The sequence below is a fragment of the Phyllobates terribilis genome, unplaced genomic scaffold (assembly GCF_046119375.1).
Source record: "Phyllobates terribilis strain yellow unplaced genomic scaffold, ASM4611937v1 Scaffold_60__1_contigs__length_8166268, whole genome shotgun sequence".
NCBI lineage: Eukaryota > Metazoa > Chordata > Amphibia > Anura > Dendrobatidae > Phyllobates > Phyllobates terribilis.
In genome coordinates this window covers 7680119-7706795 of record NW_027362820.1, presented here as the reverse complement: position 1 = coordinate 7706795, position 26677 = coordinate 7680119, and the positions used below count along the sequence as shown (strand labels likewise).

Below are 26677 nucleotides of genomic sequence, written 5' to 3'. Positions count from 1 at the left end.
TATTACTGCCTCACCTCAGTGTGGAAAAAGAAGCAGTCTAAACCCTCATGATGCCAGACAGCTCCAGCCTGTAAGTCCTGCACCAACTTCTCTCAATGTAGGCCTCACAAGAAAACAGCTCCACAAATCTCCCTGTACTCTCACCAAAGCCCCCATGCTGAGCAATGCTTGCTTCACAGGGACATTTACCCCCCAGCCACAGGTTATTCTGATATGGGGAACAACATAACTTATTTGTATATCAGATTGCGTCTATCCCTACTAAAGAAGATATAGAGCAATATATTCAGAGGCTGGAGACCACATACAATACTGAAATACGTCCCCTCACTTCTATCCTGTCACAGCTTACTGACAAGGTACAGAGATTAGAGGATAATGTCATCCAAGTTAGAGGCCATCATAATGCTCAGAAACTAACACTGGATCTTCACAGCCAGTAAATAAACCATCTGTTTAATATGGTTGATGAGCAATAAATTCACAATAATATCTGGATAAGGGGTGTACCTGAAAGCATCAATGCACAAGTGATTATGCCAACACTGCGATCATTATTCAATAATATTCTTGGTGATCCTATTGATAAGGAGGTGGAGATTTATAAGGCGCACCGTACAATAGGCAATCATGGCCCAGATCCTGAGAGTCCAAGGGACATTATCTGTCGCATACATTTTTTCAATGTAAAAGAGGCCATTGTGAGGAAAGCAGAGGAGTTGGATCCTGGTGATTTCAATGGAAAACGCATATAATTGCTCACATATCTATCCTGAATGACACTTGCTAAAAGAAGGGTATTGAAACCACTACTTGATGCCATCCGGGAAAATGGCCTGATGTACTCCTGGGGGTACCCATTCCAGCTGTATATTTTCAAAGATCCAAGCAACATGAGACCTATTTGTGATGCCCTGGACATTCCATATATCTGACTGGCCACCTGCTCCACCATTGCCACAGAGAGTTCCAGCACGTCACAGAAGGCGTTCAGTGGATCAGGAACTTGATGGTGATGCAGCCAGATGGGAAAGGAACCAGACAATCATATGAGCTCCTGAAATGAATCTTGTCTTCCCTGATGAGAGACAGTTTGCAGATGCTTACTTATTTCTTTAAGCATATAATTAGATATATCTAAATAGAGCATTAGGAGCCACTCTTCCACTATATAGAATGTCTAAGTTCATATAAGATCTTAGACCGGCATATAAGTTGAGTTCACATGATACTACTGTAATATCAGGCTGTATTACTTTACTTGCTTTACATTCCATGGTTCCACCTGATAGGAATCCTAGAACTGAAAGTTTGACTTACGCCTGTAACGACAACCCCCAGTTAGGGACTTGCATTGGGATCTGCTTGTTTCGCAATTTCCTACTGTTTTGATATATTCATAATCTATACTTTTTAGACACTGAGAGGTAGATGTTACTATCTACCGTCTATACTTCCTCTTTGCTCTTAATCTTTCTCTCTTCCATTCCCCCTTTTTTTCATATAATATGGCACAACTCAAAACTTGTTCATTAAATGTCAGAGACTTAATGTTCCAGAGAAAGGAGCTCAAGTGTTTTATCGTAGCCATAAACAGCACGTACATTTTCTCTTTCTTCAGGAGTCACACTTTAGAGGCGATCATATACTGTACCTCAGATTACTAATAGATATTATTCATCTTGGCGTCCCAGAAAAATGCAGTTTTGAAGTCTAAGGTGCTGAGTATAGGCCGCCACAGATCACTGCTGCATACTATTGTAGAAACACTGTCTGACACGGAGAGGAGGTATGTGTTTGTTAAGATCTCCATCTACTAAAAGTTTTGACTTTAGAAAACTTCTATCTCCCTAATTGTGACAAAATTAAGACATGTCGTCATTATTTAAACAAACTAAAACATTTTGCAGAGGACCTTATCATCATTGGAGGTGACTTTAATTTTGTCTTGGATCCTTCTTTAGACGCGTCCCTTGACTGGAGTCACCAATATAAAATACAAACAAAAGCTTTGCTAATTGTGCTTTGGTCTCAACTGGTCGATGTATGAAGGATACTACATCCAGACTTAAAGTATTATACCTATTATTCTCCTTTACACAATATGCATAGCCATATAGTCCTTTTCTTAATTAGCCGTCACTTGCCTACATGGCAAGCTACGTCTCAGGTAGGAACTGCTGTATGGTCAGATCATGCTCCTGTATATTGTAACTAGCTATGGAACCCGTTCTAAGCCCGGGTGGTGAGGATTTTTATTGGTATATGGTCTCCCATGCTGGTATGTGCTGCCCCCCTCCTGGTATTTCTGCTGCCCCCATGCTGTCCCCACCATCCCATCCTGGTATGCATGGCACCCCTCATCCCCATCCTGATATGCATGGCACCCCTCATTCCCAATCCTGGTATGCATGGCACCCCTCACCACCAATCCTGGTATGCATGGCACCCCTCATCCTCAATCCTGGTATGCATGGTACCCCTCATCCCCAATCTTGGTATGCATGGCACCCCTCATCCCCAATCTTGGTATGCATGGCACCCCTCATCCTCAATCTTGGTATGCATGGCACCTCTCATTCCAAATCTGGTATACATTGCACCCCTCATCCCAATCCTGGTATGTATGGTACCCAATCCCTCATCCTGGTATGCATGGCACCACTAATCCCCCAATCCTGGTATGCATGGCACCCCATCCCTCATCCTGGTATGCATGGTACCCCTCATCCCTATCCTGGTATGTATGGCACCCCTCATCCCCCAATCCTGGTATGTATGGCCTCCTCATCCCCCAATCCTGGTATGCATGGCACCCGATTCCAAATCTGGTATACATTGCACCCCTCATCCCAATCCTGGTATGTATGTTACCCAATCCCTCATCCTGGTATGCATGGCACCCCATCCCTCATCCTGGTATACATGGCACCCCTCATCCCAATTCTGGTATGTATGGCCTCATCCCAGAAACCTGGTATGCATGGCACCCCTCATCCCAATTCTGGTATATATGGCTTCCTCATCCCAGAAACCTGGTATGTATGGCACCCAATCCCTCATCCTCGTATGCATGGCACGCCTCATCCCCAATCATGGTATATATGGCTTCCTCATCCCTATCCTGGTATGCATGGCACCCCACCCCCTATCCTGGTATGTATGGCACCCCTCATGCCTATACTGGTATGCATGGCACCCCTCATCCCTATACTGGTATGCATGGTACCCCTCATCCTTATTCTGGTATGCATGGTACCCTTCATCCTGGTATGCATGGTAACCCCCGCATTCCTATCCTGGTATGTATGGTACCCCTCATCCCTATTCTGGTATTCATGGTACCCCATCCCTATCCTGGTATGCATGGTACCCTGCATTCCTATCCTGGTATGCATGGCACCCCATCCCTCATCCTGGTATGCATGGTCCCCCCCATTCCTATCCTGGTATGTAGGGTACCCCTCGTCCCTATCCTGGTATGCATGGTACCCCATCCCTATCCTGGTATGTATGGTACCCCTCATCCCTATTCTGGTATGCATGGTCCCCTCACCCACCAATCCTAGTATGCATAGCACTCCTCATCCCTATACTGGTATGCATGGCACCCCTCACTCCCCCCCCCCCCCCCCAATCCTGGTATGTATGGTACCCCTCATCCTGGTATGCATGGCATCCCATTCCTCATCCTGGTATGCATGGTACCCCTCATCCCCCAATCCTGGTATGCTTGGTACCCCTCATCCCCCAATCCTGATGTGTTGCCCCCTCACCCCCAATCCTGGTATGTATGGCACCCCTCATCCCTTTCACGCTGCACACATACAATAAAATAAACACTTAATCTCACCTTTCTTCTCTGTGCTCCAGCGCTACGGTGTTCTGTTCTGCCGGAGGCTGGGGGAGGAGTGCAGCACCAGAGTATGCGCATGCCCATACCGCGCTGTCCGGCGCCATTTTGCTGAAGACACACTGCAAATAGCGCTATGTGCATGTGCTGATTCGACACCTTCACTCCTACCCCGGTCTCCGGCGAAGAGAGGCTCCGCGGCAACGCTCCTCCCGGTCAGGTAAGTATGGCACCGGAGATCGCGGTATGCATTCAGTGTCTACGCATACTGTGATCTCTGGCACCATATACTCTCCTCTTACCTGTAACGGCTCCATGCCTGCTTCTGTCTGGAGCCAGTCTGCGCAGGCGTGTCGCGCTTGCGCAGTCTATAAAGGTATCAGACAGAGACATGCATCTCCCGTTGTATTATAGTTCTGACTATGCCGGACTCCACAAAGGCTTCAGATGTTGGAACCTAAATGATAATCTGCTGAAAGACTCACTCTGTGTCTCAGACCTTCTTGAGACTATAGACTCCTTCAAATATATGAGCATGATGAAACTGCCTTACCATTTAATTGGGAAGCACTCACATGCGTCCTCAGAGGTATAATAATAAAACATAGATAAAAGCTCAAAAAAGGAGAGAACAGCTAAAGTCTCCTTTGCTTGAACAGATTGATCTCCTTGACAAACGACATAAACGATCTGCTTCCCTCCAGGTATACGCAGACCGGCTTAACGCTAGAAGGGAGCTAAAGTAGTTTCATGGATGGGGTACTTGCAAATATTGTGTAATTTCAGGGCACCTACTTATGGAAGGAACCAAGTGGAAGCTTCCATTCTCGGTACTAGATATAGGGCCTTCTTCAGAAAATTAGTTAAAATGTCGTACACTAAAGTTAATATATAAGGTGTGGGATAGGGGTAAAAATATTCTGGGGATTGGAAAGTACACAATCTATACTCCTTTATGGCACAACTCTAACTTACCAGAGCTACAGAAACTAAAAAATGTTAGTGAGTGGGGGGATAGGGGTACTAGAATAAACGTCATACTGATTGATGGACATCACCCAATAGATACTATTGCTAAAGCAGAGGATACAAAAGGTCTATTAACCCTTATTTATAGGCAGTTACTGGCCCTATATTTGGATAATATTGATAGTTAAGACAAAATGGAAGGAGGATGTGGGTCCGTTATCTGAGGAGCAATACTGGATTTGACACAGAATCTGTCATTGTCAGAGTCACAAAGATTGTCCCGAATTCTTCTCATTCATAGGGTATATAGATCCCCAAGTATTTTATTTAAAATTGAAATACAAACGGATGACACATGTCCTAGATGTGGTCAAAATGACGCCCACCTGATGCATATGACATGGGAATGTGTAAATATTGGCGACTACTGGAAGGGGGTGATCGCTCTTGTACTATCTGTATTTGGGATACAACTTCAGTTGGAACCTAAAATCTGTATCCTAGGACTCCTGGGAGAAGACGTAGATCCAGACTCCCATATGGCAGTAGCTAGCTCAAGAATATTATTCCAAGCCAGAAAGTTGGCACTACATTGGATAGACGATTCTCCCCCAACGATAACCGAACTAAAATCCAGGATAAATAACACTCTATGCTTGGAAAGTGGAGCTTATATAAAAAGGAAAGCTCTCAAGAAATCCATATACATATTGGAGCAATGGTTAATTACCCCAGGTATTGCTTCAGAAATACTATACTGGACCATTTGTACATATCCCTGCAGTAAACCAGGAATTTATATCCTTATACCCAAGGTGTCAGCAAATGATAATTGTCTCAGTCCACACAATTGCCCCTTCTTAGATAGATTCTTTTTCTTTCAATGTCCCAATAGGGGAAAATAAGCCGTCAGGAAGTATTCAGATATTTATGTACAAATGTAAAATTACTATTCCAAAACATTGTACTATACAGCGATATTGGGATTTATATCATTGTAAACCGGTTCTTGTATTGTTTAATAGGTTTTTCTTTCTTTTTATTGTTTTTCTCACAATGTTTGTATGACAAAAACAAAATATTGGTAATTCTTTGTTTTGCTCAATAAACACGATCTGGTTGGAAAAAGAAAGGAGCGAAGGTTTTTAATAGATCAAACGTATAGAAAATACCAAGATCGCATGTGAAGGTACTCGTAGGAATTCACAGATAAATGTGGTCTCTCATTGACAAGGAGGTTACATCCACACGTGTAAAGGACATACGTATCCAACATAAAAGGGGCACCCGGGCCAGAAATTCATAACCCCTCTGACATAGCTGACGCATTTCATTGCTGTTATAGCTCACTATATAATATTCATGGAAAATACCACGACATGCCACCTAATATTCTTGAAACAAAAAATGACAAATATATTATGGACACTGCCGTTCCTTCCTTACAGACCCCTGAGCAGGAGATACTAGACAAAGCTTTCACTGAACAACAGATAGGGAATGATTTATTGGCCTCTCCTATCGGGAAGAGCCCTGGACCAGATGGATTCAATAATAGATTTTATAAGATGTTTTCCCCCCAGTTATTACCATTTTTAGCCAAAGTGTTCGATAATATCTCAGAAGACTCCCCCTTTTGCCCCCCAATCACTTAAGGCTCATATAACAGTTTTATCAAAGTCTGGAAAAGAACCAAATACCTGCCCTAATATTCATCCAATATCATTAAATAATGTAGAGGTCACCATATTCTCTAAAATGATTACACCACGGCTCTCCCACTGTCTACCCTCAATTGTCAGCACCGATCAGGTTGGTTTTGTTAAGGGCAGAGAGGCTCGTGATAATACAGATAAAACAGATGGAGACAGAAAGGAAATGTGTGTGTTTATGTACTTATATTTTCTGTATGTTTAATGTCAGTTAATTCATATGAACCCAATTACGTCTCTATCTCTGAAGTCTCAACCCTTGGCAATATAGATTATGCGATATATGGGTAAAACAATTTTAATTCTATTTTTTTATTTTATTTTTATTCATTTATTTTATTTTTTTTGCACAGTGTTATTTTTGTATGCACTATATATTGAACAGATGGATTTTAGTAATTTAACCTTTCCTTGTAGCTGAAAAATATAAAACAGGATGAGGGTGAGGGTGCCACAGTGTAAATATGGTTCCAAACAAAAGTACAGAGCAAGGATTAAATAGGCAAATGATTAAACCTTCCCTTCCCCTGTTCCCCTCCCTTATCCATTCCTCCCACTTTCTGGTGGTGGAAGATGGAAAGTTGGATAAGTATATTTTTATTATGCACCTGATGAAGGCTTTAAGCAGCCGAAACGCGTTGTGTAAAGCAGTCTTTTAATAATATTTTATTTTTAAATTAATACTCATTGAGGAAATCAAAAAAGACACCGTCCTTAATTCAATCGTGGCAACAGAAAACAGTGCTGATCCTGGTCTCCATTTCTGATTCTTCCACTCTGGGAAACTCTTGACCAGGTCAATTTTTACAATTATGACCAGTGTCACTTCATGCGGTAATAACTCTGGAACGCTTCAACAGATCCCAGTGATTCTGCGTTAGTTTTTTCGTGAGATATTGTACTTCATGATAGATGTAAAATTTCTTCGATATCACTTTCGTTTCTTTGTGAAAAAATTGTAAATTTGGCAAAAATGTTGAAAATTTTGCAAATTTCAAAATCTGAATTTTCATGCCCTTAAATCAGAGAGAGATGTCACTCAAAATAGTTAATAAATAACATTTCCCACATGTCTACTTTACATCAGCACAATTTTGGAACCAATATATTTTTTTTGTTAGGAAGGTATAAGGGTTAAAAGTTGACCTGCAATTTCACATTTTACAACAAAATTTACAAACCATTTTTTTTTAGGGACCACATCAAAATGAAGTGACTTTGAGAGGCCTTTATGAGAGAAAATACCTAAAAGTGACACCATTCTAAAAATTACACCCCTCAAGGTGCTCAAAACCACATTCAAGATGTTTATTAACCCTTCAGATGCTTCACAGGAATTTTTGGAATGTGGAAGAAAACAATAAACATTTAACTTTTTTTTCACAAAAATGTTACTTTAGACACAATTTTTTTTATTTTTGCAAGGGTAACAGGAAAAAATGGACCTCAAAATTTGTTGTGCAATTTCTCCTGAGTAAGCCGATACCCCATATGTGTGAGAAAACCACTGTTTGGGCGCACGGCAGGGAAGAAGCACCATTTGACTTTTTGAATGTAAAATCTGCTTGAATAATTAGTGGACACCATGTCACGTTTGGAGAGCCTCTGATGTGCCTAAACAGTGTAAATTCCCCTCAAGTGACCCCATTTTGGAAACTAGACCCCTCAAGGATTTTATCAAGGGGTATAGTGAACATTTTGAACCCAGAGGTACGACACAGAATTTGATAACATTACTTCATCATATTGAATAAGTTGTCATTAGTCTTGAGCACAAGTGCTCACTACTTGAGTTTGCATCGGGTATTCAGGTATGCACCAAGTATCGCAAGTGCTCGAGTGACATGCTCGAGTCCCCACCCCACACGTTTCATGGTTGTTAGACACCCAAATAAAACATGCGGGGATTGCCCGTTCATGGCAGGCAATCCCTGCGTGTTTTTTTTGGCTGTATAACAGCCGCAGAGCATATGGGGAGGAGACTCGAGCATGTCACTTGAGTATCCGCTATACTCGGTGCATACCCGATCACCTGATGCAAACTCAAGTAGTGAGCACTTGAGCTCAACACTAGTCGACATATCGTCATTTTTTTTTTTTACATTTGAAAAAACGCAACCCTAACCGTAACAAATAACTCTAAGCATTGTCGCTGTGGCGGTGGTTGGCGCACGGCTCCACTCCCGTTCAGGTAGGAAATGTTAGGACCCACTATGAGGTTTGCCGTGACATGGCAGTGGGCTTCATACAGTCTGATCAGAATGTTAAACTAAGAACCTCATGTTCAGTTATATATATTTTTGCCGAGAGCATTAGATCAAATGTATGATTTTTGGAGGTGCGGTCCATGCTCCTTTTTTTTGCATTAATAAGGCAGCGTTATTCTTCAGGTCAGTACGTTTACAGCGATACTACATTTACATTTTTTTTATGTTTTGGCACTTTAAGGCTATGTGAACACGAAGCGTTTTTACTGCGTTTCCGCGGTGGTATTTTCCGCCGCAGAAACGCTCAGAAAAAGCTTGTTAATAGGTCTGCCAGGTATAGCAATGGTAATCCGGATGTGCTGTGTACATGATGCGGAAATGTCCGCTCCAGATTACCATTGCAGTAAAAACCGCAGCATGACCAATGTTCGGGCATTTCCGCCGGAAATTTGCGTCCATTGACTTGCATTGAACTGCAGTAAACCCGCAGGTATATTATCTATACTTGCGAATTTGCTGTGTTTCAATTAAAGCCAATGGGCGCAAATTCGTGCTGGAAACACGATGCGGCTGAGGAGGACTACAACTCCTCTCATCCGACCCTCGCTCCCACTGAGGACAGCGAGAGCAACGTGGCTGGGAGGAGCAGTAGTCTGCTCTGCCCAGCCCGCGGTCAAAAAAAAAGTAAAAATAAAAAAAAACCTTATACTCACCTGTCCGGTGGCCCCCGGTGTCCTCCTGGTCCCCGGCGGCGATCCGATGCTCCTGGCGGCCAGCGGTACACTGTGGGGGCCCGCTCACTCCCAGCAGTGTACTGAGTTGCCAGAACCTGCGGTGACGTGACCGATCAGCTGATGCTAACGTGACCTCCCCGTGGGAACATTCTCAAGAATGCTCCCACAGTGGTAAGTTCACCGGGGCTGATCAGCTGATCTTCAGCTGATCAACCCCAGTGACCTCCTGCAGCCGCATGTATACTGACAGGAGTGATTTTACACTCCTGTCAGTATACACTGCTGTCTTCTACAGCAGTGACATCAGTGATTGCTGATGTCACTGCTGTAGAAGTGAACCGGATCACCGTTGGACAATCGTTGGCGGTGAGGGATATGGTTGTTTGTTATTTTACGTTTTTTTCAGAAGATAGATGGCTTTGCGGACAGAGGGTAATAAAAAAAATTGTAGAACCGTGTGTTTTTTATTTAATTAAAATACTTTATTCTGGCCATGTCTTTTATTGAAAAAGAGGCAACCATTTTATTACGCAGTTAGCAATGGGGGCGTCTTATAGACGCCCTCCATTACTAACCTGGGCTTCCCGTCAGCCACCGATACAAGGCTGCCGTGAACCCCAACCCCATTACCCCACTCACCACCGGTACAGGGCAGTGGGAAGAGCGGAGGCTAAGCGCCAGATTTGGCACATCTTATGGACGGGTGATATTAATAACCGCGGAGGGGGCTAGTATTCATGCCCCTTCCCTGGCTATTAATATCAGCCCTCAGCTGTCTGTTTAGCCTTTGCTGGTTAGATTTTATAGGGGGACCCCACGTCAATATTTTTATGGAGTCCCCCTGTAATCTAGCCAGTAAAGGCTAAACAAACAGCTGTGGGCTGATATTAATAGCCAGGGAACATTGTTGGCTAATGGCCCCTTCCCCGGCTACTAATATCAGCCCCCAGCGGTTGGCTTTCTCTCTACTGGTTATAAAAATTACACGGGAGCCCACGCCATTTTTATTTTAATTTTAGGTTCTGTGCCCACGATCCGGATATAGCAGCGCTTTGGACGCATACTTTTGCTGCGTCCAAAGCGTTGTATTCTATTGAACGCAGGTAGATCTGCATGTGTTCACTGAACCATGTGGATTTACCGCATTCTATACATTCTAGTGGTCAAATTTCTGTTGCGGAGACTAGACTTCAAACCCGCAGCTGCTCCTAATCGTGGCCACATACCCAAAGTCACCCGCAACCTGTCAATTTCTGTAGCAGACACGCCAGTCTCCACTGCAGATTTTGACCGACTGAAGTGTCATTATATGCGGTGGATTCACATGTACCGACATCAAAAGTGCGGCATTAGAACACCGCGTTTTGGGCGCAACAAAAATATGCTGCGTCCAAAGCGCTGCTGAGTGCTGATTGGGGGGGATGTAGCTGCTAACGAACCAGCTGTGAGCAGCCGCATAAATTATTTGAATAGAAATGCTAATGAAGATTGGTTGAATGGGATTAGCTGACACCTAGCTCTTTTCATGACCAAACCTAATTAAAGTAAAGAGTTAAATAAACACACAGACACAGAGTAAACACTTTATTTGAAATACAACAGACACATTCTTTAATCATTTAAATTAACCAATATACTCACCCAAGTTCTCAAGGTAACCCAAGGGTTTTAGCAAATAACTTTATTTAGCTCCAAAAAGCATTCATTGATGTACAAAAACGCTTCAAATAATACGTCAAAAACACGCAGAATTTCCGCATGTATTTTTCCTGCCAAGGAGATGTGGAAATGCACAGGAAATTTCTGCTTCAAATCATGATCTTGCGCATATAGCCTTACACCATAAAAACTATTTTAGAGAAAAAAATTTTTTTTTGCACAGCTTTCTTCTGAGAGCTATAACTTTTTTATTTTCCGGCTGATGGAGCTGTATGCCAGCTTGTTTTTTGGGGGACAAGATGACGTTTTCAGTGGTACCATTTTTATTTACATTCATATTTCTGATTGAGTTTTATTCCATTTTTCGTTTGGCGGTATGATGACAAAGCATTGTTTTTTGCTTCTTTTTTTTTTTACAGTGTTCACTAAAGGGCTTAACTAGTGGGACAGTGTTATAGGTCAGGTCGTTCTGGCAATACCAAATATGTGTACTTTTTCTTTTTCATAATATTAATTTATGCATACAGTATATTTTTATTTTTTTTGGATTATGTTTTCATTTTTTTATATACTTTTACAATTTTTTTTTCACTTTCTGACACTTTTTTGCACTTTTACACTTTGTCCCACTATGGAACTTTCATTTTTTGCTGGCTGATCGCTTGCATAGCATAGGGATGCAGACGCATCCCCTATGCTATGCAGGCTGTCAGCACTGTAGACACAAATTAGATCGTGCGCAGTGCACAATCTATCTAACTTTCTAGTGCCTGGTTACCGGATGTCGTCATGACAACATTGGGTCACCATGGTAACGATTGGACCCCGTGCTCACAGCACAGGGTCTCCGATCCAAGGTAAGAGGGGCGCTATTATCTCTGCCTGTCCCAGAAATGCTGCGATGGACTTTGATCGCAGCATTTCGGGGATTAATGTGCTGGGTAGTGGTAGTGTCTGCTCCCGCTGTGTCCCTGTGTAAAACTAAGAATAAAATGATAAAATCCATATACTCACCTCTCCTAGGTGTCCCCCACTGTAATCCTCTGACGCCGAGGAGCCGGGGAGAATGAGTGGCTCCGGAGCTGAGCTCAGAAGCCGTGTCCTGTCACTCACTGAGAGCAGCTCCGAAGCCGCTCATTCTCCCCGTGGAGCGCACTGACACATGGTCTGTGGAAACACATTGAGATGTGCACAGACCAATTCATTCATCGTGTATCGATGTCTCCAGCACGTGTGGAAACTGTCACCACTCGTACTGGAGATACTGACATGTGAAAGCACCCTTATAAGCAAGAGCAAATTTTGGTTGCAGAGAAAACACTGCAAAAACGTAATGTGTGATCAAAGCCTCATGATGAATAAAAAATAATAAACGCACCAAAAATGTAGCTTTTCCATCATACTGTCAGAAAATAGAATAAAAAATTATCAAAAAGTCATATACCAAAAATGGTATAGCTGAAAACGTCAGATACAGGAATAATCTGCAGGTAAATAGTGTTACAATGTTTCCTGGCAGCTTTACTAAAAGTTCAGCTACTGGGAGAAGCTGAACTATATTTCTTTCAAGAGCCATCGGCTTTCAGTCATGCAAGGAGTTGCTTAAGCCTGCTTACTACACTATGAGTAGTTGCTGTAAGCACGCTCCAGCACTTGGGTTGCCAGCTCAGTGTGCAGCGCATCTGTGCGGAGAAAATCAGAAGTTCTGGGGCGTGCTTACAGTATAGTGAGCAGTGCTGTGAGCGATGAATGTAACTTCTATGACTGAAAGCCCATAGCTCCCGGGAGGAAATAAGTTAATTCTATCCTGGTAGCTGCACTTACAGTAAGACGGCCATGTAGCATTGTGAAGATATTTACCTGCAGATTGACTCTATATCACCAGGTAAATAGCGTTTTCTGACATTACAGGTTCTCTTTAATATTGACATGTATGGCATTGCTATGGTGAAACTACATAAAGAGATTCTGCAGGACTTAAAGGGATTGTCCATTGCTTTTATATTGATGGGCTCTCCTTTATAATGGCTGCAACTGGGTAATGCAAATCTACGCCTAATCAATAAGAGTGGATATGAAGTGCCCAGCCGTGGCCACTATGCAGTTGATGGAGCTGTGTAGTTCCTCTCCGCAAGTGAGCACATACCACGGGCACCGGGAACTGCTGATCAGTGGGGGGAGCTGGATGTTGCATCCCACCGATCAGATATCCATCACCTGTCCTAATGATAGGCCATCAAAATAAAATTGTCTGACAACCCCTTTAATGATTAAATGGCCACTTCATTGAATAAATCAGTGATATGAAATCAGTGGGGTGCGGGCGCCCGGCACACCCCTTTATCAGCTGAAAACTGCTCTGGCAGTGAACTAAGCAATGTATGGGCAGAACACAGCAGCCTCATATATTGCTGACGCCCCTTTCACATTGTGTTCTTCCCCATGTTTGTCGGTCCCGTCGGGGCTTATGTCCGAACCAATATAAAATGGGATTTGGACGTATGTGCCGACGAGGCCATAGAATATATAATGGTGCTGACAGAGTCAACGTGTGCTCTGTCCTGCATCATTTTCGGGCGTATACACCTACTGGACGCAGTCTACTATGGCCGAGTGTCGGCCTCAAGTAGGCGATGCACGACAGAGCGCATGTTCACTCGGCCAGCACCATTATAGTCCGTACTCTGCATACGCCCACGGACTATGATGCATTTCTATGGGAGCAGGACGGAGTTGCTAACAGACATATTTTTCAATACACAGAGCACCTGTTTAACATCATAAATGGCATCGTCATCAAAAAAGCTCAAGATTGCTGAGGAAAAACGAATATTTCAGGAAAAGTGGGAAAACTTATATTTTGTCACAGAGGTCGGAGAGAGAGCCCGGAGTCTGATTTGTCTTCAGTTTGTCGCAGCTTAAGGACTACAATGTGCGTGGACATTACATGACGCAGCATGGAGGACAGCATGGAGCAATGTCTGGCAAACAGAGGAAAAGCTTCAGCAGCTGAAAGCGTCTCTTCAAAAACAGCCAAACTTCTTCCCAAGTATTAACGGGTCAAGTGAAGCTTCTGGAAAAGCGAGTTACTCAGTAACATGAGAGCAAATCATTCACCACCATTTACTGAAGGTAACAGATACTCCATACTGTGCTGTGTTCATTCGTGGGGTTGATGAAAACCTAAACATAACCGAGGAATTATTGGATTTATTACCAATGAAAGGCACAACGACCGGTCGGGACATTTTTAAAGAACTTGAAGGTTGTATTAACCCAGCAGGACCGCCATGGGATAAACTGGTGTCTGTGGTAGCGGATGGGGCACCAGCAATGTGTTCTGAAAACATTGGTGTTGTGGGATTATTGAAAGCAAAACGAGGCCAGCGTTCATTGTCAGGTCCTTTCAGTGCTATACACTGCATTCTGCATCAGGGGGCGCTGTGCGGAAAAAGTGTACAAATGAAAGAAGTTATGGACTTTGTGCTTAAGACTGGTAACTTTATACGGGCAAGAGGTCTTAACCATAGGCCGTTCACTTCATTCCTGTCTGATATGGACAGTGAATATGGAGACTTGCTGTAGCATACCGAGGTCAGATGGTTGAGTCGGGGAAGAGGGTTGAAAAGATTTTTTGCTTTGAGGCAGGAGATAGATTTTTATGGCGCTGAAAGATAAAGACGCTTTCCAACTTTCCTTCCCAGCTTTTCTATCTGACCCAGCGTTTCTAACAGACGTCACAGAACACCTCAACGCACTCAACCTGAAGCTCCAGGGCCCAAAGCAGATGATTACAATGATGATTGCTGGTATAAAAGCAATCAGATGTAGCTGTCTTTGTGGCCCAGCAGCTGCAGTCTGGCAATTTGGCTCATTTCTCAGCTGTGCAGTCGCTGGTACGAGCTGAACCAGAACGCTTGAACTACTCTTCCAATATAATTTCTCAGTTACTACAAGAGTTTGATAGACGTCTTCATGAGTTTCAGGATCTTGAAGCTGAATTTCCACTCTTCGCCACTCCGTTTGCGGTAGACATTGCTTGTGTTTCAGAAGATCTGCAGATGGAGATTGTGGACTTGTAATGCGACGCTGTTCTTAAACAGAAGTATATGGACATTGCTGTTCCAGATCTCTATAGGTTTGTCGCATGAGAAAAATTTCCAAATCTTCTTAAAGCCGCTGCCAGGATCATGGCCATGTTCGGAAGTACATACGTATGCGAACTGTTTTTCTCTTCAATGAAGCTGAACAAATCAGCATTACGGTCAAGACTTACAGATGAACATCTTCGTGCAACATTGCGATTGGCCGACACTCATGATTTCAAGCCCAATCTTGACATTCTCGTATCTGGCAAACGCTGACAACTGAGCAGCCAGACTGAATTCTGCGACACTTGAAGTGGAAAACTGGATTGTTAAAATAAGCATGTGGAGTAAGCCGGCAAATTTCCGTTAAGTTTAAACCTAGCAGTATTATAGTACAGTAATGGAGAATTGTTATAGTAGAGCAAATAAATAATTGTTTAACAATAATTTTGTACTGTATTAAATTGGAAAGGAATGCGGCCCGCCAGCTTAAATTGTTTTTTATGTGCGGCCCATTTACTCTATCGAGTTTGAGACCCCTGTACTAGTGGGAGTCACGAGTGCAAGGCTTCAAGGGTGCCAGTAGTGGAAGACATAGTGCGCGAAACCGAAGAACAAGTAAGCCGACCTGCTGATCAGCACTGCAGTGCTGAGGCCGAGTTATGGAGAAATAGGGAGCGACAGTGCGCCTCACCAGTCCTGGAGTATATTACAGAGGAAGGATACTGTGTGGAAAATGCTTCATACTGTAAAGGAAACGTCCAGAACACTTTGTGCCCCCCGATATCCCTTGTATGCCGGGACGTTGCTAGGGTCCTAAAAGATCAGGGGCCAAAGCCCCAAAGTAGGTGTTTCCCCATACAACCTCCCCGCCACTTAAAAGAGGACCTATACATATATAATTACAGTACACCATTGTTGCTAACCTAAAATACACAACTGAAAGACCAATATTCCCAAAATTACTTCTATACAAGGCAATAATAATCCCGCTACACAATGCCCTCTACCATCAACACTACACAGTGAGTACATAGTATTATGATATGACCATTGCCTCTACATAAAAAAACACCCTGTACAGAGACCATCTGACTTCTCACATTTCCAGCACCGTCCCCATCTATTCCCACCCTGCACAACCTCCCCATGCTGCCTGCTCTTCCGACGTGGAATAGGAACCTCAATACTTCAAAAATTATGTCATTACTATGATTACCCTCCACCAATTAATGCTACAAAGACTGTGTGCCAGATAGAGGGGACCTAGAAAAATAATAGCGTCCCATAGAAAGTAGTAAAGACCCCACTGTGCTACCTAGCAAGTAATAATGCCAGATATGCTCTTATGAAAGTTTCAATATCTGAAGTGTTCCCTCCAAGCAACAAATACCGTTGAGTATCCCCTTTAAGTAATAATGCCCCCTTAAAGCCACAATCAAACTACACCCAACTACAAAGTTCTTCTTCAAGTCTATGGACGATGATTTCGGGGTGGTGAAAGAAGAAATTTCTGATGATGCACCCATATAAAAGAAATAATGTCCTGAGTGCCCCCATAGCACCCTGTATATTGTATGATAGTCCCACAGCTCACTACACACTGTATGATGGTTCCCACAGCTCCCTATGCACTGTATGATGGTCCCCACAGATCCCTATACACTGCATGATGGTCCCCACAGCTCCCTAGACACTGTATGATGGTCCCCACAGCTCCCTATGCACTGTCTGATGATCCCCACAGCTCCCTATACTCTGTATGATGGTCCCCACAACTCCCTATGCACTGTATGATGGTCCCCACAGCTCCTCAGATACTGTATGATGGTACCCACAGCTCCATATGCACTGGTATCATGGTCCCCACAGCTCCCTACGCTCTGTATGATGGTCCCCACAGCTCCCTATACACTGTATGATGGTCCCCACATCTCCCTACACACTGTATGATGGTCCCCACAGCTCCTTAGATACTGTACGATGGTCCCCACAGCTCCCTAGACACTGTATGATTGTCCCCACAGCTCCTTAGATACTGTATGAGGGTCCCCACAGCTCCCTAGACACTGTATGATGATCCCCACAGCTCCACCATGCACTGTATGATGGTCCCCACAGCTACCTATGCCCTGTATGATGGAACCCACAGCTCCCTATGCTCTGTATGATGGAACCCACAGCTCCCTATGCTCTGTATGATGGTCCCCACAGCTCCCTATGCCCTGTATGATGGAACCCACAGCTCTCTATGCTCTGTATGATGGTCCCCACAGCTATCTACGCTCTTTATGATGGAACCCATAGCTCCCTATGCACTGTATGATGGTCCCCACAGATATCTACGCTCTGTATGATGGTCCCCACTGCACACTATGCACTGTATGATGGTCCCCACAGCTCCTCAGATACTGTATGATGGTCCTCATACTTCCCTATACACTGTATGATGGTCCCCACAGCCCCCTACACACTGTATGATGGTCCCCACAGCTCTTTAGATACTGTATGAGGGTCCCCACAGCTCCCTAGACACTGTATGATAGTCCCCACAGCTCCGTATGCTCTGTATGATGGTCCCCACAGCTCCCTATGCTCTGTATGATGGTCCCCACAGCTCCCTACGCTCTGTATGATGGTCCCCACAGTGCTCTATGCACTGTATGATGGTCTTCACAGCTCCCTATGCATTGTATGATGGTCTCCACAGCTCCCTATGCATTGTATGATGGTCCTCATAGCTCTCGACGCACTGTATGATGGTCCCCGCAGCTCCTTATGTACTGAATGATGGTCCCCACGGCTCCTTATACACTGTATGATGGTCCCCATGGCTTCTTATGTACTGTATGATGGTCCCCGCAGCTCCCTACGCTTGGAATGATGGTCCCCACAGCTCCCTATGCACTGCATAATGGTCCCCACAGATCCCTATGCCCTGTATGATGGTCCCCACATCTCCCTATGCACTGTATGATGGTCCCCACAGCTCCTCAGGCACTGTATGATGGTCTCCACAACTCCCTATGCATTGTCTGATGGTCCCCACAGCTCTCTACGCACTGTATGATGGTCCCCGCAGCTCCTTATGCACTGTATGATGGTCTCCACGGCTCCTTATACACTGTATGATTGTCCCCACGGCTCTTTACACACTGTATGATGGTCCCCACGGCTCCTTATGTACTGTATGATAGTCCCCACAGCTCCCTACGCTCTGTATGATGATCCCCACAACTCCCTATGCACTGTATAATGGTCCCCACAGCTCCCTACACACTGCATAATGGTCCCCACAGCTCCTTATGCCCTGTATGATGGTCCCCACATCTCCCTATGCACTGCATATTGGTCCCCACAGCTCCCTATGCATTGTATGATGGTCTCTACAACTCCTTATAACTGGCATGATGGTCCCTACAACTCCCTATATTCTGTATAATGGCCCTCACAGCCCCATATATACAGTACTGTATGATGGCCCCCGCAGCCCAATATATACTGTATGATGGCCCCCATACCCACTTGTACACTATATTATGGCCCCTACAGCTCCCTTTATACTGTATGATGGCCCCACGGCCCCTTATAAACTGTATTCTGGCACCCACTCCCCATTTTATATAATATGATGGCCCCACTGCCCCTTATATATAGCATGATGACTCCCATAGCCCCTTATAGTATGATGGCACCCACACCCCTTATATATACAGGTGCATCTCACTAAATTAGAATATCATCAAAAAGTTTATTTATTTTAGTTCTTAAATGCTGAAAATGAAACTCATATATTATATAAAGTCATTACAATCAAAGTGATCTATTTCACGTGTTTATTTCTATTAATGTTGATGATTATGGTCAGGGGCGCACATAGAAATCATGAGGCCCCATAGCAGAAGCTCTAATTGGACCCCACCAAAAAAATAAATAAATATTTGTCTGTGTCACAGAAGAGCCGATCTCACAACTTTCCAGCCTTTACTTCATTTTTCTAATTTTCCTCCTACTGAAGTCCTAGATCCCTCTTTCATTGCCCCCATGAAGTATGATGCCAATAAAAGTGCCCCCCAAACACAGTATGATACTCCCATTAGCCTCTACATGAACAGTATAATGACCTTATTGTACCCCACTTCAACTCCCAAGGCAAAGTATCGTGACCCTAACACAGTATGATTCCCCCAACTGTGACTCCCACACAGCCCTCCATACAGTATAATGGGCCTACATACAGTATAATGGCCCACACTAGCCCTCCAAACAGTATAATGGCCCCACACAGCCCTCCAATCAGTATGATGGGCCTACATACAGTATAATGGCCCACACTAGGCCTCCAAACAGTATAATGACCCCACACAGCCCTCCAAACAGTATAATGACCCCACACAGCCCTCCATACAGTATAATGGCCCACACTAGCCCTCCAAACAGTATAATGGCCCCACACAGGCCTCCAAACAGTATGATGGGCCCCACACAAACCTTCACACCGTATAATTGCTTTCATACAGTATAACGGCCCCCCACATAACCCTCAAAATATCATAATGGCCCCACATACACTGTGTGCAGAATTATTAGGCAAATGCGTATTTTGATCACTTTGATACTTTTTATACATGTTGTTCTACTCCAAGCTGCATAGGCTTGAGAGCCAACTACCAATTAAGTAAATCTGGTGATGTGCATCTCTGTAATGAGGAGGGGTGTTGACTAATGACATCAACACCCTATATAAGGTGTGCTTAATTATTAGGCAACTTCCTTTCCTTTGGCTAAATGGGTCAGAAGAGAGATTTGACGGGCTCTGAAAAGTCCAAAATTGTGAGATGTCTTGCAGAGGGATGCAGCAGTCTTGAAATTTCCAAACTTTTTAAGCGTGATCACCGCACAATCAAGCATTTCATGGCAAATAGCCAAAAGGGTCGCAAGAAGCGTGTTGGCCAAAAAAGGCGCAAAATAACTGCCCATGAATCGAGGAAAATCAAGCGTGAAGCTGCCAAGATGCCATTCGCCACCAGTTTTGCCATATTTCAGAGCTGCAACGTTACTGGAGTTTCAAAAAGCACAAGGTGTGTGATACTCAGGGACATGGCCAAGGTAAGGAAGTCTGAAAAACAACCACATTTGAACAAGAAACATAAGATAAAACGTCAAGAATGGGCCAAGAAATATCTTAAGACTGATTTTTCAAAAGTTTTATGGACTGATGAAATGAGAGTGACTCTTGATGGGCCAGATGGATGGGCCAGAGGCTGGATCAGTAAAGGGCAGAGAGCTCCACTCCGACTCAGACGCCAGCAAGGTGGAGGTGGGGTAATGGTATGGGCTGGTATCATCAAAGATGAACTTGTAGGACCTTTTCGGGTTGAGGATGGAGTGAAGCTCAACTCCCAGACCTACTGCCAGTTTCTGGAAGACAACTTCTTCAAGCAGTGGTACAGGAAGAAGTCGGTATCGTTCAAGAAAAACATGATTTTCATGCAGGACAATGCTCCATCACATGCATCAAACTACTCCACAGCGTGGCTGGCCAGTAAAGGTCTAAAAGAAGAAAAAATAATGACATGGCCCCCTTGTTCACCTGATCTGAATGCCATAGAGAACCTGTGGTCCATCATAAAATGTGAGATCTACAGGGAGGGAAAACAGTACACCTCTGGGAACAGTGTCTGGGAGGCTGTGGTGGCTGCTGCACGCAATGTTGATTGAAAACAGATCAAGCAACTGACAGAATCTATGGATGGAAGGCTGTTGAGTCTCATCATAAAGAAAGGTGGCTGTACTGATCACTAGTTTTTTTGGTTTTTGTTTTTGCATGTCAGAAATGTTTATTTCTAAATTTTGTGCACTGATATTGGTTTACCTGGTGAAAATAAACAAGTGAGATGGGATTATATTTGGTTTTTATTAAGTTGCCTAATAATTCGGCACAGTAATAGTTACCTGCACAAACAGATATCCTCCTAAAATAGCCAAATCTAAAAAAAAAACACTCCAACTTCCAAAAATATTAAGCTTGGATATTTATGAGTCTTTTGGGTTGATTGAGAACATAGTTGTTGATCAATAATAAAAATAATCCTCTAAAAAACAACTTGCCTAATAATTCTGCACACAGTGTAGACTTCCATATAGTATAATATGCCACCCATAATCCTCCATATAGTATAATGCACCCTCCAAAATCCTCCATATAGTATAATGGACCCCCCATAATCCTCCATATAGTATAATGAACTTCCCATGGTCCTCGATAGAATATAATGCACTCCCCATAGTCCTCCATACAGTATATTTCACACCCCAAAGGGTAAAATGCAGCCCCCATATAGTATAATGCACCACACGGTCCTGCAGTATTATGGGCACCACGTACTCACTGATTTTAAAATACCGTATGTTTTAAATAAGACGACTCGAGTATAAGCCGAGGCCCCTAATTTTACCACAAAAAAACTGGGAAAACGTATTGAGTTCAGTATAAGCCTAGGGTGGGAAATGCAGCAGCTACTGGAAAATTTCACCATCCTGGTATGTATGGCTCCCTCATCACCAATCCTGGTATGTATGGCACCCCTCATCCCCCAATCCTGGTACATATGGCATCCCTCATCCCCCAATCCTGGTATGCATGGCCCCCCTCATCCCCCAATCCTGGTATGCATGGCCACCTCTCATCCATCAATCTTGGTATGCATAGCACCCTTCATCCCCCAATCCTGCATGCATGGCCCCCCCCTCATCCCCCAATCCTGGTATGCATGGTCTCCTCATCCCCCAATCCTAATATGATGGTCTCCTCATCCTCCAATCCTGGTATGTATGGCCTCTTCATTCCCCAATCCTGGTATGCATGACCTCTTCATCCCCCATTCCTGGTATATATGGCCCCCCTCATCCCCAATCCTGGTATGCATGGCAGCCCTCATCCCCCAATTCTGGTATGCGTGCCCCCCCTCATCCCCCAATCCTGGTATGCGTGGCCCCCTCATCCCCCAAAATTCATATGCGTGGCCCACTCATCCCCCAATGCTGGTATGTGTGGCCTCCTCATCCCCCAATCCTGGTATGTATGGCCTCCTCATCCCCCAATCTTGGTATCTGTGGCCTCCTCATCCCCTAATATTGGTATGTGTGGCCTCCTCATCCCCCAATCCTGGTATCTGTGGCCTCCTCATCCCCCAATCCTGGTATGTGTGGCCTCCTCATCCCCCAATCCTGGTATGTGTGGCCTTCTCATCCCCCAATCCCCTGGTATGTATGGCCCCCTCAACCCCCAATCCTGGTATGCATGGCCCCCTCATCCCCCAATCCTGGTATGTGTGGCCCCATCACTGCATACTGTCTGTCATCACTGTATTCCTGTGACAGCCAGCCTGTTGCTAGTGTTCATAGGACATCGTGATTTCTGCTATATATAGCAATGTTGTATATAGCACAAGCAATCAGATGACTGCAGGTTCAAGCCCCCTAAAGAGACTAACAAATACAGTGAAAAGTAAAAAAAAAAATGAAAAAAGTATAAAAGTTCAAATCATCCCAGTTTTCCCCCCATTAAAAATTAAGAAATATAAAACATTTAAAAAATACACATATTTGGTATCGCTGCATTTGTAAAAGTCAGATCCATCAAAATATAAAATAAATGAATCCATTTAGTAAACGGCGTAACTAGAAAATTAAATAAAATGCCAGAATTACAGATTTTCAGCCGTTGCAACAAGAAAAAAAATATATAATAACAGACAATCAAAACATTGTATATACCCCAAAATGATATCAATATAACCATCAGTTTGTGGTGCAAAAAACTAGTCCTCACGCAGCCCCATTCCCGAAACATGAAAACGCCGCGGCTTTCAGATCTCGGAAAGTGGCGACAAAAGCAAATTATTTTTACAAATTTCTGAATTTTTTTTCATCACTTAAATATAAATCCTATAAATCGTCACTTAAGTAGAAGAGATGAAGCTTTACTACCTCCTGCTCCAGCTCCAGCACTTCACCGCTGCCGCTGATCTTTAGTCATTGGCTTCAAGGGTGACATCATGACTGCAGCTCTGCAGCCAATCACTTGGCTCAGTGGGCCATGCTGACAGAGCCTCTAAGCTCAGTGATTGGCTGCAGCAATGATGTGTGCTGAAGTTGAGCCATCACCCCTGCAGCCAGTCACAATAGAGCACAGGAAGCGCTGAAGATCCAGAGCTGGAGCAGCAGGAGAAAGTAAAGCTCTGTGTGTTTTCTCTACCACTGGGAACCTCCTATATATTACATAAAAACATTCCTGAAAACCCCTTTAATCTGACTTTATAGAAAAAGTCTATATCCGGCTACTGTCCTCCCCTCATGAATCACAAAATATGCCAAGTGTGAACAACTCCTGTCCCCAAATGAGGACTTGCAGGCGATCAGTTGATAGTCGGGGGTCTGGCAGTGAACACCCTCAGCAATCAGCTGTGTTTTGCTGGACGTAGTGGCCTCTCCAGGACACATGTGGTATTACATGGTGCTCTTTCAGAATAATATGTAATATGTAATACATGATATCTTGAAGTCTTCCAGAACAAGACATTGGCAGACAGGTAATGACTTATTACCTACCAGCCATTGTCTCCTTTATCACTCGCTAGTTCTTATACACATTTGGATGATTTCACATCTTCGTTGGAAGCCGTATTAGGAACCTCCATCGCAGATTTTATCATACAGGACGAGTTCTCAGCCAACAGCTATTTGGCCATTGTTCACATAACGTAAGCCTATGCTATACACAGCAATATGCAGCAGGATACACGAGATCCAGGAAAATATCCAATCGCCAGAAATGGGGTCAGGAATGGTATGTGTGGCCCCCTCATCCCCCAATCCTGGTATGTGTGGCCCCCTCATCCCCCAATCCTGGTATGTGTGGCCCCCTCATCCCCCAATCCTGGTATGTATGGCCTCCTCACCCCCCAGTCCTGGTATGTGTGGCCCCATTACTGCACACACAAAAAATAAACACTTATACTCCCCTTCCTTCCTCACCTCTGCTCCAGAGCTGCTGTCTTCTGTCTGCCAGCAGCTCATGTTGGTATCTGAGCAGCGCGCGCTCTCAGTTGCCTAGGTGAGCTGGTGCTGCTGCCGGCATATTCACTCCTCTCCACGCCGGGACTATGAGCGTTGACAAGCGTGAATATACATTCTCTTTAGTAAACAGGAGCCACGGCTCAGCGCTCCTCCGTGCCCGCTACTAAAGAGAATGAATATTCCTTCTTCTCCACGCCCATGGAAGTGGAGAAGAGGGAATATTCATGTCCCTTTAGCAGCGGGCACACGTGGTAGCTACAGCAGCCGCTACTGCATGTGCCCGCTCCTCCGCCACCGCAACCTCCCACCCCCCCCCAATACTCACCTATCCTCCTCACTCCCCCAAGGCTCACGGGCCCCATAGCAGTGGTGTGGCCTGCCACCATTGGCGGTACGCCACTGATTATGGCTTACAGCCAATGAAATCACAAAAGTCATTATCTCAGTAAATTAAAATACTTTATAACATCAGCTTGAAAAATGTTTTTAAAATCCGAAATATTGGCCTACTGAAATGTATGTTCAGTAAATGCACTCAATACTTGGTCAGGGCTCCTTTTGCATCAATTACTGCATCAATGCGGCGTGGCATGGAGGCGATCAGCCTGTGGCACTGCTGAGGTGTTATGGAAGCCCAGGTGGCTTTGATAGCAGCCTTTGTTGGGTTTGGTGGGTGCTTTGTTGGGTTTGGTGTCTCTCATCTTCCTCTTGACAATACCCCATAGTTTCTCTATGGGGTTAAGTTCAGGTGAATTTGCTGGTCAATCAAGCACAGTGATGCTGTTGTCTTTAAACCAGGTATTGGTACTTTTGGCAGTGTGGACAGGTGCCAAGTCCTCCTGGAGAATGAAATTTCCATCTCCAAAAAGCTTGTCGGCAGAGGGAAGCATGAAGTGCTGTAAAATTTCCTGGTAGACGGCTGAGCTGACTTTGGTGTTGATAAAACACAGTGGACCTCCACCAGCAGATGACATGGCTCCCCAAACCATCACTGATTGTGGAGACTTCACACTAGACCTCAAGCAGCTTGGATTGTGGCCTCTCCACTCTTCCTCCAGACTCTGGGACCTTGATTTCCAAAGGAAAATTGGAACTCTGGGACCTTGTGGATGGTGTCAATGACTGCCTTCTTGGCATTTGTCAAGTCAGCAGTTTTCCCCATGATTGTGGAGCCTACTGAAACAGACTATGGGACATTTTTAAACACTTAGGAAGCCGTTGCAGGTGTTTTATGTTAATTATTCTAATTTACTGAGATAATGACTTTTGTGTTTTCATTGGCTGTAAGCCATAATCGTCAACATTAAAAGAAATAAACACTAGAAATAGATCTCTCTGTCTGTAATGACTCTATATAATATAGGAGTTTCACTTTTTGTATTGAAGAACTCAAATAAATTAACTTTTTGATGATATTCTAATTTAGTGAGATGCACCTGCATATGATGACTGTTGCCCCCAGTGGAATATGTGCGGTGTCTATTTTGGGATATTTTAGTACACCCATGATGATACTATAGACAGCCATTATACCTGGAATGGCCCCTTCCTTGCGTGCCTTGCTTTTTTTGGCTTACATGTCTAACAATCACATATGTGTTGCGTCTCTTCCCCCATCATCTTATTGTTCTATTGCTGAATAAATATGATAGATTTTATACTCCCTGGACTCCTTTGATGGTCTTTTACCCTGCGGGGTTTTCTTTCATATATGGAGTCACTGTGTGGTGGTGATGGTAGAGGACATTGTGTAGCAGGATCATTTTGGCCTTGTATAGTAGTAATTTTGGGAATATTGGTCTTTGTATAGTGTATTTTAGATTAGTAACAGTGGTATACTGTAATTATATATGTATAAATCCTCTTTTAAGTGACAGGGAGGTTATATGGGGAAACATGTACTTTGGGGCTGGGGTCCCTGATCTCTTAGGACCCCAGCAACGCTCCTGCACTGGGGAAAAGCAGGGTCTGGAGGCCACTTTTATATCATCATTTTATGGATATGACGCCAAAGAAACTAATGAAGTGCTTTGCAAAGTGCCATAATTAAAAAAATAAAATGGCGCAATTTTACAAGACCCGTAGCGTCTCCATTTTTCGGGATCTGGGACCGGGTTTATTTTTTGCACACCGAGCTGAAGTTTTTATTGATACCATTTTGGGGTAGATCCGATGTTTTGATCACCCGTTATTGCATTTTATTGCAATGTTGCGGCGACCAAAAAACATAATTCTGGCGTTTAGAATTTTTTTCTCGTTATGCCGTTTACCGATCGGATTAATTCTTTTTTATATTGATAGATCGGGCGATTCTGAACACGGCGATACCAAATATGTGTATGTGGGTGGTATTTTTAGAATTTTATTTTGAATG

General features: G+C 43.9%; 1 protein-coding gene across 1 annotated transcript in view; it reads left to right on the top strand.

Annotated features, from left to right (window-relative positions):
• LOC141192351 (uncharacterized) overlaps positions 1-26677 on the top strand; it is a 106484-nt gene that overhangs the window by 17112 nt on the left and 62695 nt on the right. Inside the window, exon 8 of the mRNA XM_073661868.1 lies at positions 16493-16504. Within this exon, the coding sequence (XP_073517969.1) occupies positions 16493-16504 (12 nt within the window). The remainder of the gene's footprint in view (positions 1-16492; positions 16505-26677) is intronic.